Source organism: Periophthalmus magnuspinnatus, unplaced genomic scaffold (assembly GCF_009829125.3).
Source record: "Periophthalmus magnuspinnatus isolate fPerMag1 unplaced genomic scaffold, fPerMag1.2.pri scaffold_133_arrow_ctg1, whole genome shotgun sequence".
NCBI classification, from domain to species: domain Eukaryota; kingdom Metazoa; phylum Chordata; class Actinopteri; order Gobiiformes; family Gobiidae; genus Periophthalmus; species Periophthalmus magnuspinnatus.
This window is the reverse complement of record NW_022986705.1, coordinates 25,290-44,264: the sequence shown is the minus strand read 5'-3', so window position 1 is coordinate 44,264 and position 18,975 is coordinate 25,290. Positions and strand designations below refer to the sequence as shown.

At 38.7% G+C, this 18,975-nt stretch overlaps 1 protein-coding gene across 1 annotated transcript; it reads left to right on the top strand.

The window, feature by feature from the left end:
- Window positions 1-1,188: 1,188 nt before the first annotated feature.
- LOC117393449 (ras-GEF domain-containing family member 1B-B-like) lies at window positions 1,189-18,918 on the top strand. Its single transcript, XM_033991563.2, has 14 exons — window positions 1,189-1,445; window positions 10,231-10,767; window positions 11,462-11,584; window positions 12,330-12,467; window positions 12,689-12,904; window positions 13,767-13,841; window positions 15,242-15,334; window positions 15,438-15,540; window positions 15,663-15,742; window positions 15,977-16,072; window positions 16,154-16,249; window positions 16,817-16,940; window positions 17,018-17,090; window positions 17,382-18,918. The coding sequence occupies exons 2-14, from the start codon at window positions 10,237-10,239 to the stop codon at window positions 17,413-17,415; spliced, it is 1,782 nt and encodes a 593-aa protein (XP_033847454.1). The 5' UTR covers window positions 1,189-1,445; window positions 10,231-10,236; the 3' UTR covers window positions 17,416-18,918.
- Window positions 18,919-18,975: the final 57 nt, after the last annotated feature.

The following is an 18,975-nucleotide window of genomic DNA, read 5'->3' as shown; positions in this document are numbered from 1 at the left end:
GTCTGGTAAAAGCATTGACGTAGCCTACAGGTCCAATTAAACTGTTAGACTTTACTGCTTTTAACACAGAGCAAAGTGTTATAAACTACAGCTACTGGGAAAACAGACATTTGTACTTCACACCAGACCTGACACACTGTATAAGGACAGGACTTACGATGGATTAATCAATGCAACCTCTATCGTCAGGTGGTAGTGCCAAATTGCATTCTGAGCGGATTGAGTTTAATACTAACTTTATAAGCTTTTCATTTCGGTTGCCACAGCTTAGTCAGGTCTAGGTCAGGAGAAACCAGTCAATGCAGTGGCAGAATACAACCTCTTTCTCTGTGTAATTTATCCAGTGCTGGCCTCTAGTAACTGTTGTACTTAAATGTATTTAAAATTCCAAATTCTATATTTATACTGAATTCACTGGCCAAATATTGTTCAGTAAGCCCAATAGAAAGTGAAGTTTAAAACTACATACCTACAGCTTACATCAAGCCTACTTCAACTTCATTTGATGAAATTCATAGTATGCCTACAGCAGCTTATCTGGACATTTGGATCTGATTGCGGCTATTTGACCTAGATTTGAAGGAGCAAGCTGCCTGCTGCACACTCCCCTGGCTGCCTTACACAATTATGTTATGAAATGAAGACCTATAGTGGCCCCTCAGCCTTGCACTGCACACATGGCCCCCAACTTCCACTAAATTTAATAAAAATGAGCCTGGTTACTGGCCAAGTATTTCTGTTGTCAAGAAAAATACAAATGATACTAATCTGTCTGGACCACCATGTTCAGCTCGCACACATGTCTAGTAGTACCATTTGCTGTTTGATTGTAGGAGGTCTGCTAGCAAATGTTTCTAACGGTGTTCCAAAAATTACCACAGTACTAAATATTGTCCTACTACGCCACAATAATGAATTAACTTCTTCTTACAAATGCATTCCAAAGTAGAAACCTTATACCTTTCAGATCTTTGCACTCCCAACAAAAACATAAGCTGCTCCCTCTCAGTCTGCGGTTAAAAGAGAAAGGAGGGACTTAGGGAAGGATAACCAATCAGATTTTTAGTTGTCTTCGATTTTCCCATTCCTGCGCTGCCATTGGTCAGAGCCGCCCCTCGAGGCACCCACCTCTGCGCCGCGATTGGACAGTTTTCCCGGCTCTATGGAAGTCATTTGAATACGCCTCGCTTTTGTGGCTCATTACACCGCTGTGAGTTCAAATTGACTCAAATATCACAGGGGGAGGCACAATGGAGCGCAAGACCGCACTTACTCACTTCTGAAGACACGCTCGGTTTGTTTTCCACGGCTTTACGCAGAGGCGAAGAGGGAAAACAAGGCGGACATAACTGCAAACGAAACTGTTTTTTGGATAGTTGCGCCCTTTTTACTCATTTGGACGCTGCTTTCGGACACTGAGCGATTCTACTGTCAATATTCAAGAGGTAAGTTGTTCCGGGAATTTGTTGTAGGCTTTCATTCAAACGCGATCCATGCGAGATCCAAATGCGCACTGGTCGCTTTAAACTAAAATATCAAATGTTTGTTTCTCTGCTAGTGTGTTTTACTAGCAAACAGTTTCATACATCCTGGCTATAGTGTTGCTTTATTTGGACAAGTGTAGCCTACAATATTACTTTCTGGAACCCGATGTATTACTATGTTTTGAAGGTTGAACAAACGCAGACGCCATGGATCAGACGCCTATCCAACTTTGCCTATTTCTATTTCTCGTCTTACCTTTGTTTATTTTGCTTGTTTTGTTCCCATGTGAGGGTAAAATTAGTTTGGCCAGCAGACAAAAACAAACATTACTCACCAGCACCTGCGATGGGTCTGCGGTTGCCCAGCATGGGTTTTCGCAGTCACTTTTTACTTTTACAGTGTTATGACTCAGCCAGGAACCCGTAGCGCACTACAGGCTCAGTGGATCGGCGTGTTTGTGCGAGTACAGTGGGGAAAATAGCAGATTGTGCGGTTGTCTATGGGGAGAGGAGCAAGCATGAGAGAAAGCGTGTGTTCTCTGAGCCAAGTGGAATTTAAAAAGCTTTTTAAAGGCTTTCATCTGTAAATGAAAACCAGTGGAGCCATGACGTGCGTGCTGTGCGTAAATGCTGGGGTTGTACTTTGCTTCATGACAAGTTGTTTAAATGGTCTCAGATTAAGTGCTTAGCTCATTTAATAATTAACACAAGTGCAATGTGAGGTCCCCTAGCAACTGGCAAAACTCTAGTTTAGATTTTTTGGCAGTACTGTTACAGGGAGCGCATAGTGTGCCAAGTACAGTAAGTAGATGAAGCGCCACTGTTAGGCTTCACTGACATTCGTGCGCTTGATGGGATTTGTTGGTTTGAACTTGCTAGTCAGTCAAATGTTGTGGCTATGTTGTGATTTAAAGTTTACTATGTTTATATTGTATTTAGGATGGAAATAAATGAAACTACAACATCCAAATTTTGGTAATCACAGGCTTAAAGTCTAGTAGCTATATTTTGGAGACGTCAGAACACATTTTGTCTGCAAATAAGTCTTGTAAGATTGTTTCTGGCCATTGAAACCTCTTGATGTCATCTGAAAAGGAACTAATCCAATAAGGGGACTCAATTTGAAAGTTTACATCTCTGTAAAAAATCATGGACTATCTATACAAGAACAAATTGGACCAACGTTTTTTCCTCCTTTGAGTTTGTTACAGCTTCGTCTTCACATTCTGTTTTCCTGGGTTTTATGCTAGATGCCCTTCCTAGCATATCCTCTCTTGGAATGGCACATATACACTAAACTTTTGACTAGCTGGTGCACATCCAAACATGTCCATATCAGCTTTTACGTCTTTAAAAGGTGGATATAGGACTTTATTACAAGTAATTTACCACACACGTAGTCAGGGCATTCTGTTTGCCTGGCTGTAACACAATAGAAAATGTTTGTGTGTGGATCCCAGGCCCATAGATCAGCTTAGTAGATTACATCCCAGCAGCAGAGGAGATAATGTGGCTCTTTATCCCTTCTGGCTCTGGGTTAATACTGTACTACCCTGCAGCACATAACACATAGGGACAGGTGTGTACGCTCAACCTTCACTGTGTGGTTTCCTTTTACACTAAGAACAGGTCGAGTCGTGGGTCAGATCACATCCAGATACTGCACAGTGTTTCCGGTTTTGTTTTTTTTCCGTGTCTTTTATAGATATAGAGGCAGGTTTGAGGACCAGTCTGGGCGCTTTGACAGCTGATGTTTGGACAATGGGCTGCATGCCACACATGACACACAGTGCTGAGTGGAGGGAGGTGGAGTGATTTGTGATGTTGCCCGCTGCTACGTTGGTTTAGCTGTGTGGGCAGGTGACGGACTGCCTGCTGTCTTGTAAAAAAGGCTGCAGAAGAAAAACAAAAAAAAAAAAAAACCCCAAATTGGATACAAACTTGTTTTAACATTTTACAGACAAAAATAAAAAGAATATTTAAATGTTATCATTTGGGGAAGTTATTTACAGTCTTGTAACAAGAATAATTTGTTCATAAGTGCCAGTGTCATAAATAAAATTATTCACCGTGTATGCCTGGGATAAACCGAGATGTTTGGTTTCCAAGTCAACACTTCTTTTTGTCAAAATATTTTCAAGATTCACAATACAAACTCAATTCACAATAGACGATCCTGGAAATGAAGATTACAGCAACTGACTCTTAATCTTACAATACTGGCTATCTCTTTACTCAACAGCAATATGTAAACAGCTATGTACATTAGTCACCATTCTGCCTTTAAGAAAAAAGGGAAGTACCCTATCCTACCAGCTATGGACCTTAGGGGGATACACCTTGAACAATGACCACTTGGGCCGTATTTTATTGCTGTGGCATTAGTTATGATGGGTGGGGATGTCACTGTGACTAAAGGATTCAATGGGTAATGTTGCTTTGAAGCCCTCGCGAAACCATTCAAAACACTTAGGTCGAATGGTTGTCATGCTTGGACAACCAAAAAGAGCAAAACAACATCTGGAGGTAACAGTTGTACTAAGCAGTTGGCTGTCAGTCATTTCTTTAAGAAGAGAGGAAATTGGCAGTGTATCTTGTTAGTATTTCAAAAAGGCAAATTCATGTTAAGTGGGGAGATATAAAGCTCATGTTACCTTAATTATAATGACATGCACATTGCTTGACATGATATACCCTTATTCTTTGACATTAAAAGCATCATTCACAGCCCATGTTATTAAATAGATTAGATGCATTTTAATGGTTTTGTAAGAGGATTACATTTGTACTGCTATGAAAATAAGCTTAGTTAGTCTCATTTGATCTTGCCAAAGATAATTACAGACAGCATGCCACGAATGCACCACACCTGATATTTAAACAAGCTCACCTGACTGGTCTAGCTTTGGAAAATACTATAAAATCCACAAACTGAAGCAATAGCCTGTTAAGATTGTTGCAAAAACCACCATTTAAGCTTTTGATCATCCCACCTTCCTTTTTATATCTTTGCAAAGCATGAGTAAGTGATATGTCTAGACTATAAGTTCTAACCTCATTTATTTTGGACTGATCTTGACAGGCTTCTCTCGCATTTCTTTAACATGCTGTGACTTATTAGAGCCAAAGTACACTGGGTGCAAAGAGGAACACAGATATGGCTGGATTACGTCTGCCCGTAACTATTGTGATAAACGTCCTTTACGAGTCTTCTTATCAGGTGAAGATAGCCCCATGGATGAATGCTTCTGCTCATAGCTTTGTTATCCTGCTATTCTCCCCACTGTAAAGAAAGTATGTTCACCAGGGGCTTTACCTGGTTATTTCATTCGGCTGTAGAAAAGATAGTTTGTGTAGTATGGGTAATCTTTCCTTTAGTCTCTGTTGTTGATACCCATCAGAGGATTTAGCTTCCCGTGATTAGGTCTTGAGATGCTCATTGGGTAAACTGGCTTTGAATTTGGAATAAGTAAATTAGCTGCTAACCGTCGCACGACACGTTACATAGATAGAATACTGAGTTATACTGGCAAGTTTAGACCAGAAATGACACCCTTTTGAATTTTTGAATGTTGTTTTTAACACCTTTGGGTTGGTGTCCACCATTTGGTAACCACTACAGTGTACCAAAGACCTTTATAGGCAGGTTTTAGCATATTTTTGATAGATTGCCAATAATATTGTCTGGCTGTCATCATCAAATATTAAAAAAATCTCAATATTAACTTTTGTCATTATCACATCTTGTAGCAACCACTCACTCCAGGTTGTTAATGTTGTGAGAATGGTGTACCACTGTTCCTCTATGATATTTTCAAGAAAAAGTTTAATCTGATAAGTCATAACTTGTAATATCCTGCATAAAGTCATTTTGCTGTTGTTTACCAATTACAGTTCAGTTGAAGTGACGTCAACTAACACGTGTGTCAATGATCTTTTTACATATTTTTATCATTTCCGGCAAATGTTCCAAAACAAAATTGGCTTTCCACACTTTCAAACAACCACGTGCTTTCCTGCCCTTGGCTCCAAATACTAGTTTCATTATCGTTTGGATCATTCCCCTCACATTTTACAAGTGTGCAGCCACATTGTCCCTTCTTATGCTCCCTCCCTCAGACCCCATGCTGTATAGGGGTACCAGGTTTAATGGTGTGACTGGTGCATGCTTCCAGTCCCAGGCCGGCTGTCTGCGGAGGTGGGGCGACTCTTTGCCTGGCGTTGAGCATAGTTTTGGGGAAAAGCTGGTGTACCCTCTGATGTACCGCAAATGTCCTGTGATCTCTTCCTAGGGGTCTTTTTGTGGTTGTTAAAGCCAAGAGAGGCCAGATAATACCTCTATTGTTGACGAACTGCCCCCCTCCTTCTCTCTTTCTCATCCCTCCCCCCTCCACTGGGCATGGGCGTACCTTTTGGAAACCACGTAATTGTGAATTTGGGTACAAACTGTTTACATCCAGTTTTATCTCTCTCTTTCTAATAAAGATTGGATTTTGAAGACTTACTAACTTCACACGACTGAAGAATAGAATAGCATAGTACCAAGCATTTAGATGAACACCAGTGATTACACCAATCTATTTATTCCAGTCAGGCTTGGGAAATCTCCAAAGAAGCTCTTAAAACTATCCCATTTTAACCAAAACCAGACAAAAGGAAGCGTTCACATGCAGTAGAGACGGAGACCAAAGCTCTGCCCAAACCACCAATTTATGTGTGTTGGATGAGATGCAGAAAAACTACTGAAACATATCCAAATGTTTTAAAGCAACATATTTTTGCTTGCAGCCCTGTCAAAAGTTCAATTAGCCCTAACCTTTTGATAAACTGTGTTGGTTTTTTCAGACACTGCAGGCAATTTTATTTTGTAACACATGAGAGTTTGTTTGGATTGCAGCAGAACTTTAGAAACAAAGCAACAGCATGCAGTTGAGAAGTTGCTGTTGTTGCCTTGGGAGTTTTTTTTAGTATAAAGTTTGATTCCTCCCAGCTTACATGCCAGAAATGGTATGGTAAGTCAATAAAACATCAATTCTGAGGGATCACCTTTGTTTTTTTGCTGCAAGTGAAATTAACAATGCATGAATAATAAATGTGTCAGTCATATAACTCTTGAATATAAAAAAAACAACAACACATGAACCAACCTGTTTACAACATCCTTTCTGTAAATCTCTTCTTTAGTTCTCATATAGGGCTGCAAAGTTAATCACAATCGAATCAAAATTGTGATGGGAATGGACGCAATTGGCAAGTCGCAAAGGCTGCAGTTTTTGAAGTACCAATATGTCCTCCACAAACAACAAATATCTGGACTTATTTGACTTTAAAAACTGCGAACCTTATAGTTTACATTTGTACAAACATGTTTCAACATTTCAATTCTGGACGCTTTTGAACTTTGAACTGAATCATATTAATAAAACATAAATCGCAAATCAAATCTCGAATGGATTTTCCCCTGAAATTGTTCACCCTTATTCTCAAGGCCTCTTACCACATTTCCAACCTCAATATCCTGCATCCACAATTATGAATCTATGCTGACCTATATCAATGAGCATCTCACTATACCTCAAAAGTATCACATATCACTTGTACGGGTACTTTTTCTTGTATTCAAGAAATCTCTGTCAAACCATACATTTCAGATTTCTACAACTCTAGAGCAGCAATCCTTTCACAACAGTCCATATGTAAACAATGTGTTCACTATGTAAGAATGCATACAGTATCATTATTAAGCCATCCGAAGCTAGCCCAACCTATGATTTAGCTGGCTAAAATTTCAGGAAACCGCAAGTATTTGGGTCAGCGCTTGAGGAAATCGGAAAAAACCAAGAGTGGTTTTAAGTTTTGGATACGTCTCCCACTTACGTAAGGTCAAACGTAAACAGACACAGGGAGGAGGTTAGGAAGGAGGACACTTCAAACTCAATTTATTAGCAACTGTTATTTAGGGTCTGACCACCTGATTTTTCCCAAGTTGGTGGATTGAATCTGTAAGTCAATGTAATCTTTTAACCACATTGGAAGGAGAACAGCCAGGGAGGATCAGATGGTTCAGAAGGCAGACTGGCACTGGGCTGGGCTCTGGCGAGGGCCCAAGCGCGGTGGTATACATCTGTGCGTGTCACTTGTTTAGGCCAGACGCGCATTTGGATGAAATTCTGGCTTGGGGTTTGGCGCCATTGTGGAGTAGGGCATGTGTGTGTGTGTGTGTGTGTGTGCGCTAAGATGTTGGCACTCCTTCCGTCAGTGCTGTAATGGATAAACAAAAGTTGACTGCTGGCTTCTTCTCAGTGTGAGCATAAGTTGCCTTCACTATTACGGCACCCTTGGTAAATAAGAGCAAAGATAGTGTAGTAAGGCTGGGCAATATGACAAATTCAGGATTCCATATCTTGATTTATTTTGAATCAAAAATATGAATTTCCTGAACATAAAAATTATAAACTTTTATACACATAAATTAGTCAAAGTTTTTTTCCCTTTTAGAGTCTGCCCTCTGCTCTAAATGACATGCTTTAACAGAGGATTGGCTGTAGACGTCTCAATTAACAAGAGCCGAGCTGATCATTGCAGACTTAGAAATTCAATTAAAATGGTATTAATTAATCTTCTTGATTTGAAATGTGGATTTATTTGCTCTATAAACATTTTTGGCAACTTTTAGAAGTTCTTATATACAACATTATTTAGTAAGTATATCTGACTGTTTTTATTCACTGTTCAACATCCAGGGACAGTGAAGTTGAAGCAAACTTTATTTTACTGAAGTAAATGAGTTATGAATCATAGAAACATGTTTTTGTCCAAAACCTGAGGATGGTCCCAGTGATCTCTAAAAATCTCCTTGACCACTGCTGCTGGAATCTGCATACATTTCCAAAACTTTACCAGTTAGAATAGCCTAATTTGTACTTTTTATGGGGTGCCAACATTAGTGGAGAGCACTGTAGGATGTATACTTACTGTATATGTGTTGGGGGGAATGGGGGGTGTCTGTCTGCAAACCACATGCCGGGGTAAATTGAGCCAAAGAACAGTAGCCGGATAAAGGTGGCTCCAGTGCTAAAGCGTGCTTTGGTTCTGATCTCGTATCGGCTTTCCCTCAGATCCAATTATCTACACAAGACTAAAAATCGTGGCAGTCTAAGGCTCACCCATCTGTTGCCCCACCTTGTCTCTTGCAAAACAAGTGTCCAACAGATGACAGATGCACCCATAAACCAGCCACCGCACGTTCTTTGTTGGGTGCATTGTTGGCGTAAAAGGGAAAATCAATATGACAAGGGGTGTCATTAAAAAGCTCAAAGTGAATAGGGAGCAGAGGAGGGCTACTATTATGTGATTAGGCATAATGACACATATGTGCACGGATATATCAACACATATTTTCACAACATGTTACGGTTTGTTTGGGTCTCGCGTTCCCAGAGCAGCTGAGTCAGTGCACTGTACACAGCAGCATATGATAAACTACTATATTGCTAGTTGATGTGACGTGAATTTGAATATTTATGTGGGTGGAGGAGTTTTAATTCTTAAGATGTTTTTTGCCTTGAAAAACTATGGAACATCTTTGGTGGAAGGATTCGCTACCATCTTGTCTCCATATAGCTACTATGTCATTGCCTGAAATGTTCCACAGTATGGCATTAAACCTATCTATTTTGCATTTATTCAATTGCTAATGTTTATATTGCTCAAAAATACCTTGGAAAAAATGCCTTTTTACTGTGAGTGGCAGTGTCTCTCCACAGATCTGACCTGCAACTTGTCCTGTTAATGCCATATTCTGGAAATTCCAGACAAACCTATATGACACATGGGACAAGCAGGTGATGGACACCTTAAAAAAAGTATTATTAAATTAAATATAGACCTATAACTTTTTTGCAGTGTGCTTCTTCAATTTGTTCCCATGCTGTGGGAACAAATTGTCTTAGAGGAAGTCAATGTTGTGTATTCCTTAAAGTGGATTTGGAGAGTACACAGTGTAATGCTGTGTAATACTGTGGGATAGCCAAGTGTAATATTGAATGAAAGGGGTAAAGTACCATGCACAGTCCGCAGATTGGATTTGTGAGCAGTCACATTGCAGATTGCGTGATGTTAAGTAACACATCCAAACAAGAAGACCCTTGTACTAGTGATACTGAAGACTGTAAACTGTGAATTTGGGTGGCAAAGTTAGGAGTTGCAAGGACTGACAAATAACCACAAGTAGCAAATGAAACAAAAGCAACTGTAAAGCACTGTTAGCGGTGTTTAAAAATAAAGCTAACTATGCATTAGATTCAAGGGATACTTTTAGTTATTAAGTTAATTTTCTTGTTGATCTAGGTTACTTTAAAACATGTTGCTGTTTCTTCCTTATTAAGATGCTTAGTATTTGTTTGGAACATAAGACATTTATAAGTATTGGGATACAGTGCAGACTCAATTTGAAGAAAATTAATTCAACACCATATATAATGAAATGTCTGTCTTAACTTTAACAGAAAAAAGCTCAATATTTTAGATGGTAAATTGAGCCACATTTTTCCCTCTGACAAATTTTGATTGTAATTGAGTATTTTCAAAAATTGCAGCCCAAAACATGTTGCCAAATAACAAAGCAGAACAAAGTATTCAAACCTGTGAACTCTGTAACCTAGTTCAACAGCACTGCAGTTGCATAGTTTCACGGTCATACTGATGTTCCTGATACACCAACCTCATGACTCCATGTCTTCCACAGGTCGCCATGCCTCCCACCACTCCTTACGCGGGAAAGTTCAACTCCTGCGGCCCTTACACCAGCAACAGCAGCAACAACAACCACCACCCACAACCCCACAGTCCATACCGGAGCAACACCGCGCCCAAACCAAGCACCAAAACCCAGGAAAACATCTACAACTGTGCTTACGTGGCAACGGAGAACCCGTACGATATCCCCCATACTTCGTACCGTAGTTCTTCTCTGTCATCTTCCAATACCACTACCACCACCACTACCAACAGTCACCACTACAACAACAGCTGCGTGTCACCCCACAGCCCCAGGCAACATGGCGGCTCTTCCTGTCATGGGCGTGGCTCGTACCGGAGCAGCAGCAGTGGCAGTGAGCAGTCATGCCATAACAACTCTGCACCACCAAAAAGCAGGGTCTACGGGCACGGTGGGGTCATCGCCAGCTACGGGGAGATGTGTTACCATGACAACAGCCTTGTGTCGGCGTCACTGGAGGCACTGATTCAACACCTGGTGCCCACAGTGGACTATTATCCAGATGTGAGTGTGTGACAAGGGTTTTGCTTTTTCAGTTACTCAAATCTATTACTAGCATATTTCCATGCACAGTTGCACTAAAGAAGTCACACCAGTTTTTTTTTCTGTCTACATGTGATCACCTTACATGTTTCTACATTTCTATACTCATATTACTTTCACTAAAAACATCAAGCAGAGGATCATAGACAGACAGTTCACCAAGCTAGCAAAACACCACAACACAAGCTATAGGAATGATCCTTCATTCCTATAGGAGGAAAATGGTGTTTTTAGCTTCATTCTTGCTCACTAAATAAACAACACAACAATGTTTAGAATGTGTGATATTAGGTGTTAGATCACTCATTAGGGGCGTGAATGATCATGCAAAATATGAGTCAGGTGACATTTCTAGGGTAGTTCAGTGGAATTGGAACTGTAAACAACTAGGGTGTGTTTAAGGCAGTGACTTACCAGAACTCTGAGAGAACTAAAGAAGATGATGAGTGGTAAAATGTATTTAATTATGTCAACTGAACACAGGTTTTTATTTAGCTATATATCATATTAGCATTGACTAAAGCTATTCACAAGTGTGCTCATTTTGGTAAACTGTCTTGAAAAACACCTTCAAGTAATACACGGAACTATATTTTTGATATGCTAGGACAGTGTGTTATAACTAATAACTCCATGATTCGATTTTGTTTCATAGAGATCCTACGTGTTCACCTTCCTGCTTAGCTCCCGCCTCTTCCTGCACCCGTATGAGCTGATGACCCGTGTGTGTCACCTGTGCGTGGAGCAGCAGCGGTCTGGGGACGCTCTGCTCGATAAGGTAATCCCATATATCCATCCATAGATGCAGACTATATATTCACCATGGTCCACTCACAACACAAGTGCTCACAGGGTTTGGTAATTAACTGTGCTCTTTCACTGATTCGGCTGCCCACCCACATACACTCACACCCACGGCCATACAAATAGATCTGTTTGGATTTTCTAAGTATTCTATGAAGGTTCAAACAGACTAGGCTAGCTTGACAAGTAAAAAAATATATATAAAGAAGTTCTTATTTAGTAGATTTTAAAGTAGTGGTTAAGGGCAGCATAAAGCCGTGTTCATTGAGAAGTCAATCCTGGCCTGGTCCCATTGTCTAATTCTTCCTCAGATAGTCAAAAAAAACTTGACTAACAATACTTTACTGTTAAAGAAATAGTTCTTTACATTTTGGCTATCTAAGAGAAAATACTTACGTTATTGCAGCATCTATTCTTATTTTTGTATTTTGTATCTTTGTATTAATTCTGCATTGTTGTCAGAACAACAGAATAGAATGAATTTGAATTCACAATTGGATTACAGTTTTCTTCCATCTCTGCTGCACATTGAAGTCATGAGATGCATGTTCAACCCAAATGCCATTAATGAATATGATTTCTGCCTCACTAGTTGTTTTGACATCCTATACATGGCGCTAAATGAAGTGTAAAGTACAACCCTCCAGCCTGTGTAGCTGAGCATTACCACATCACCTGACTGCCGGTCTGACCTCTTGTATATGATGTCTGTCTCTTAGATCCGTTTCCGTGAGGTGGCACCTAAACTGGTGCAGCTCCTCACCGAGTGGACCGAGACCTTTCCATACGACTTTAGAGACGAGAGGATGATGAGATGTCTCAAGGACATGACCAACCATGTGGCCAGAGGGGACGAGGTCAGTATTGCATTTCATGAGGGATTATGTATTTAGTAACTTTTTTCTTTTCCAAAATGTTTTCAAAGCATTGTAAGTTGTTTCCTTATACTCAACTACTTTACATGAAATTATGCAACTGCTAGCTATACAGAGGTATAATTATGGTACATTACATTAAATTCATGGGAGTTTCATTTTTGTTTCACTACCAACCTATTATTTCGTATCTTTTCCCTCAGTATTCTTGGAGAGCCATGCAGCAGATGACACAGCGGCTGATCAAGCGCCTTTCTGCCCTGGGGCAGTATGAGGAGGCGGTGGCGGCCCTAAACAACGTTGCCCTGGAGCGCCCGACCTCCCTCAAGTCCAAACAGGCCGCGGGTCAGAGGAGTGACGTACTGAGCGTGTGCGATGATCCCTTCGTCCTGGCACAGCAACTCACGCACATTGAGCTGGTAAGATGACTACAGGCTAAACCAGAAAACCACTTCACTCAGAGATTCTTTTTAATCCAGTTTTCAGTGTTTTGTTTTGTTTTTTCTCCTCCATTGCTGTCAAGTGGTTGTGCGTGGTTGCATTTTACAAGGGTTTTTAATTAGTGTAGCTACATTTAGAGAGCCTTCTTTTTGTAGTGCACAGAAAGCATATAAAGTTCACATGACTGTTGGCTCTGATGTTTACATCTTATGTTAAATCATGTCCATTCACTTTTATCTTTGCTATTATTTTTAGCATCTACTATTATTCCCATAACCAGTTTGTGTGGTCTTTGGGGTTGCTTTCATTGTATTGTTAGTTATACTTAGTCTTTATTACTCCCAGATATGGATAGAGGTACTATACTAAAGTAAGAAGAGCACTGTTACTTCAAAATATATTGAAATAAAAGTAAAAAGTAGTTGTCCATTAGTAAAATAATGGAAATCACTACTTAAGTAAAAGTAACTGTAAACCAGATGTACATTCAGACAGTTACTGTTACAATTTGTTCAAAATCTAGTATTTCTAAAGGATAGATTTCAAAAATGAGGAAATCTGAAGGAACAGTACAAATGAAAGTGAATCTCAAATGCTTAAATCATTTAATATTGTCAACATAAAACTTGTAGGATTACAGTGGGAAGAGTAACCAGTTTTACTCAAGTAAAAGTACTTTTACACTGTTATATATTATTCAAGGAGGACTAAAAGTATGGTGCCAGTAAACTATTCCAAAAAGTACAATTTTTTACTCAACTCAAGTAAATGTAATTGAACTACCCCACTCTTTTTACTGCATTTTAGTAACAATACTCTCCATTTTCCTTTCTATTTCAGGACCGACTGAGTTTCATCGGCCCTGAAGAGTTCATTCAGACATTTGCCATGAAGGACCCTCTAGAGAACCAGAAGGTACTTGTGCATTAATGACACATTGCGTAAGCATGGCCTTAGCCTGGCGAGACATGCTATTTTACCTTTGTACAAAGGATTAGACTGGTCACTGTCTATTAGAGAGGGATTAACTGGGATTTATCATGTGGTGAAACGAAGCCATCTCCGTACACAGAATTAGAACATTGCATAAGACCACACAACTAATATGGTCTAGAAGGAAGGACAAAAAAGTTGATGAAATACTGCAATTTTATAAAATTAATAATAAAATGTACTTTTTTCAACTTTTAAGTAATATCCTGATTGAATCAAATTATTATAATGTATTAAATTACATAGAAAGCTGCTTTCTACTGCATTTGTCGCATATAACACCCACTGTTTGACTGTCACAGATTTTCACTTGGTACTTTTAAATTGGGCTTTTGAAACTTTACCAAGCACTACATCAAAGTACCATTGTGTTCATATCCTAAGTATATGTAAAGTGTTCCTGCGCATCAGCTGAAGCGTCTCCTCTATCAGAGCTGTGGGGTGTTAGCATTAGCAAGATGTCCGGGCGGTTATATAAGATCCACTTTGTTTAAAAGTGGTTGAGTCAATGCAAGGGGTCTACAAGTGCAACAAGGGAAGTTGAGAGAGCGGAATGGAGTGGGCTGCTGTGTGGTGTAAGCTTTTAATAGAGGCATGAATCTCCGGGATTACATCATAACTGCTCAGTCAAGTTTATTTATACTGCATCCACCCGATAATGTTTATAAAAGTCTCCAAGCCAAACAGGTTGAGTTGAACAGCTGAGGTTCGCAAAACGGACTTGAGTATATGTAAATGAGATGGAAATGCAAGATGGATCATGCTTGGTTCCTATGCAGGGCTGCTGTTTTGAATTTGGAAGAAGAAAGACAAAAGCCAAGTATTATTTAAATTATTATTAAAGTATTATTTGGGAAATGTTCAAAAGGTATAGATATTTGAATGTATTTTCTGGACCAGACTTGGATTAGTAGTAGTAGCAGTTGTAATGGTGGTAGTTGCTGTAGTAGGAGCAATAGTAATGGTAGTAGTTGTAATAGTAGTTGTAACTGTAACAGCAGTCAGTGGGGTTGCAGTAGTTCAGGTACTTCATTTGGCCATTGACTCAAAGTACGGTGGTTACATAGTATAACTTTTAATAGTAGATAATAAGCAATAAGCCTGATTGTTATATGGACTCTGTGGTTGTCCATAGTTGTATTCCACAGTAATAATCCATAAAACTAATTTTTTCTACTCTTGAGAGTAGAATACTTCTGATATATCAAACAGCAGTTCAACCATACTCCCCCGCTAGTGTGTTTCATTTACATATACAACCAGTTTAAACACAGCAGTCAAATGGCTGTGATGTTTCACTCATATCCGTTGACTATTTTCAGGGTTTCTTCCGCAAGCGCAAAACCAACAACCTGGAGGCTTACGTCAATTGGTTCAACCGACTCAGTTACCTCGTTGCTACAGAGATTTGCATGGTACGTTAACGCCTGTCTGCTTCCATTTCAGAATATTACATAATGTTTTTAACCAAAACAAGATGAAATACTGACAAGATCTTGTTTCTGAATCTCACTACAGCCAGCTAAAAAGAAGCACAGGGCGCGCATCATAGAATTTTTTATTGATGTGGCTCAAGAGTGCTTCAATATCGGCAACTTCAACTCCCTCATGGCAATCATCAGTAAGTAGAAGACAAGAGCTTTTTCTTGGAGTGCATTCAGTTCTCAAGAAATTATGAGTCCCATAAGAGTTTTTTATTTCCCTTTATTATGAAAAATAAAACAATGTCTTCTTTCTGTGTAGCTGGCATGAATATGAGCCCTGTTTCACGACTGAAGAAAACCTGGAGTAAAGTCAACACGGATAAATTTGACATACTAGAGGTTAGTAGACTACAAATGTACTTAAAGTCACATTCAAGCTAATAAATAGACTAAAAAAAAGGTTTGAATCTTCACCAACCTAACTTGTAATTAGGGCTTGTATTTTAGTCTTTTAGTCTTGTATTTTAGTTCAGTGGCTGAAATCTTGTGCTGTTGGCCTTGAAGAGAAATAAAAAATCAAAGATTGACATAATGATATTTGATTGATTAAAAACACTTTGTCCTATCCTACAGCATCAAATGGACCCATCCAGTAACTTCAGTAACTACCGCACTGCACTCCGTGGTGCCACCCAGCGGTCAGAGACGGCTCACAGCAGTCAGGAAAAGGTCAGCATGTTCGAGTTACGCTATGGACACATCTTATGTAATGAAAAACATGTACTTAAAAACTACTCTCTTGTGTTTCAGATTGTGATACCTTTCTTCAGCCTGCTCATCAAAGACATTTACTTCCTAAATGAAGGCTGTGCAAGTAGATTGCAAAATGGACACATTAACTTTGAGGTGAGTACACTTTGAAAATATAAAAGTGGGTTGTTACTATGCTATTATGTAAGTGGTCACAATAATGGTGCCTCACAAAGTTAGAAAATGCAAAAGCAATGGCTCCCCCTTGTGGTAGAAACCTATATGATTGTGAAATGTTATGTGCAATTATTAAATTGTATGCAAGTGCCCTAAATGTACAAAAATATGCGAAGTGACCTATATTTGAGAAATACAGAAAATGTGTTTTTTTTTTTAGATAACCTGTGGCACAAGACAAATTATAACCAAGAATACAACCTTTATATAAAATAATATTAGTAGGAATTGTGTGAAATAAGGGTAACATTTGGTAAAATTTAAACATAGAAGATATACAATATAAAAAGGTGGGAGTGCAAAAATAATGTGTGAAGACCATTGAGCTATTTTTGACAATTGACATTAGAAAAGGATAAGGGTGAATTATACTTAATACAGCTACTAATACCTCCATCCATAATTTGAGTACTTATTCAATATCCAGGTAGATTTCATTGCATTTTGCCTCATAATAAAGTAGCTTACATTCCTTTCTCTGAACAGAAACTATGGGAGCTGGCCAAGCAAGTGAGTGAGTTCCTGGTCTGGCGTCAGGTGGTGTGTCCGTTTGAGAGAGACAGACGCGTACTGCAGTACCTGGTTACCACTCCTGTCTTCAGTGAAGACGGTCAGTACAAAATACTTGAACAAGTACTTGATATACTTTTGAACTGGGCGTCAATTGTTTTCTGTATTTTTTGACAGAGCTGCATTTGGCTTCATATGAAAGTGAAGGACCTGAGAACAACATGGAGAAGGATAGCAGGAGATCACTGAGGTATCATTCCAAACTTTAAAGTAATTTTTGCAGTGTTATCAGTCAAAATGTATTTCTTTTTCTTTGGCTGATTTTTGTAATTTGTTTTTTATTATATGTATATTATGTAGCGTATTGCTTTATTTGGAAAGGCAAGGAGGGATATGAGGAAATATATTTTTCACATATCTAATATGATTATGCACATGCTGATGCTGCTTGAACAATTGAACAACAATGATATTAATAATAAATGTTACAATTTCACTGTGATGTTAGTAAGTAACAATCTATTAAATTTGTGTTTTTCAGATCTTCTCTTCTGCACAGGGAGAACCGATCCTAAACCAGGATAACCTGCTTTGCACTACAGAGTGTATATAACTGCCAATCACATAGTATATTGCAGAGTATATCATTCCCAAAGCCAAATGGTACATTTTGGACTGGGATAAAACTCGATGTGCAGCTAACGCCATCAAGATATTACACAAGTCATCATTCATATCAATGGAGATGAACTACTGCAAACTGACTTCACAATCTTCGGTGGTATTCAGTCAGTGCCAAGCATCTTCTTGACCTTCCTTACCAACTCTTTTGAATCTTGTGGATCTGTAAGGACTGCATGTTTTTCAGACCAACGATTTTACAAGAGAAGACTGTATTATTCTGTCAGAGATGCTTTTTGCACACAAACTCTGTCAAAGGCACTTAACAGAAGGAGATGGACCTCAAATGTGGCCTCAAAGGAACTGGACTGTTCTTTCACAAAGTTCAACTCAATGACTATGGAAACCTCCATGAATAGAAAATATCATTTTGCGTCATAAACATATATCCATGATTTTTAGATTGATGAAACATCAGGACAGTTGCCATAGCAATTAACAATTCAAAACTAAGTATTATATCTTTTGAATGGTGAAAAGTCCCCAATATATTACCTATAAACAGGAAGCTGATACACATAAATAGCAAAGAGGCATTTTTGACCTGCTGCATTTTTTTTTGTTTTCAATAACAATAGCTTTAGTTGTGCCTGCTTTACATCATTCAATAATACTTAAGTTACCACACAAATGGCAAGATTTGACCACTCGTTTTAGTCTATGGTGAAGCTAACTATATACGAGAATGCTAGATATCAAGCAATTTATGTTAATGTATGCATAAAACATATAATGTACAAGATATTATTTGTGATCAGTGCCTCCAACTTTATTTCGCCCATGTGCACTTTGACTGTGTATTGTCCAAGGCAAATCATGCAAGTACAACGCACTTCTAGTACATCAGTGGAGTTAAAGTGTTTTGAGGGTATCTCCTTTCTAAACAGTATTAATTTGTATTTTGTATTGGAAGTTTAAAAAATGTGTTACCTTATGTATTTTTGTAAACTTTTACCATGAGCTTGTTGCTGGTTAGCTGGCTCTGTTTTTGTAAGCTACTAGTTACAGTTTTGTGCAGTTGCCTATACACACTTTTGTCGCATTTTGATGATTTTTGCAGACACTCCCTTTATGTGTGTTGGCAATAAGACAAACTGTAATTCAACCAGTTTATGTATAGTTAAAAGTGTGAATGAAACATATATGCTATTAGTTAAATAGGAACCTCATGCCTTTTCCAGTCATCTCAAGTGATCATTTATGTTGTGACCCTCTGTAAAGCCTGTGTGGATTTGTGATGCATTTATGTGTTTGTAAAAATCTTGTCTTTTTAAGTGTTCTTATATATTTTATTATTTTGTATAACATTTGTGTCACCTGTCAGGGTACCTGTAGTGAAGGTGTTTGTGAAAAGAGAAATCTATATTTTCCCTTGAATAAACAATCCTAAATAATGTTTTAACATTGCTTTTTTTAGAGTCATTTGCACAAAATACAATACAAAGATAAAAAAG

Coding starts and splice junctions, on each gene's coding strand:
- LOC117393449 (XM_033991563.2), top strand. CDS start 10,237: ATGCCTCCCACCACTCCTTACGCGGGAAAGTTCAACTCCTGCGGCCCT. Junction 11,585..12,329: donor GGGACGCTCTGCTCGATAAG/GTAATCCCATAT, acceptor TCTGTCTCTTAG/ATCCGTTTCCGTGAGGTGGC. Junction 15,743..15,976: donor ATAAATTTGACATACTAGAG/GTTAGTAGACTA, acceptor CCTATCCTACAG/CATCAAATGGACCCATCCAG.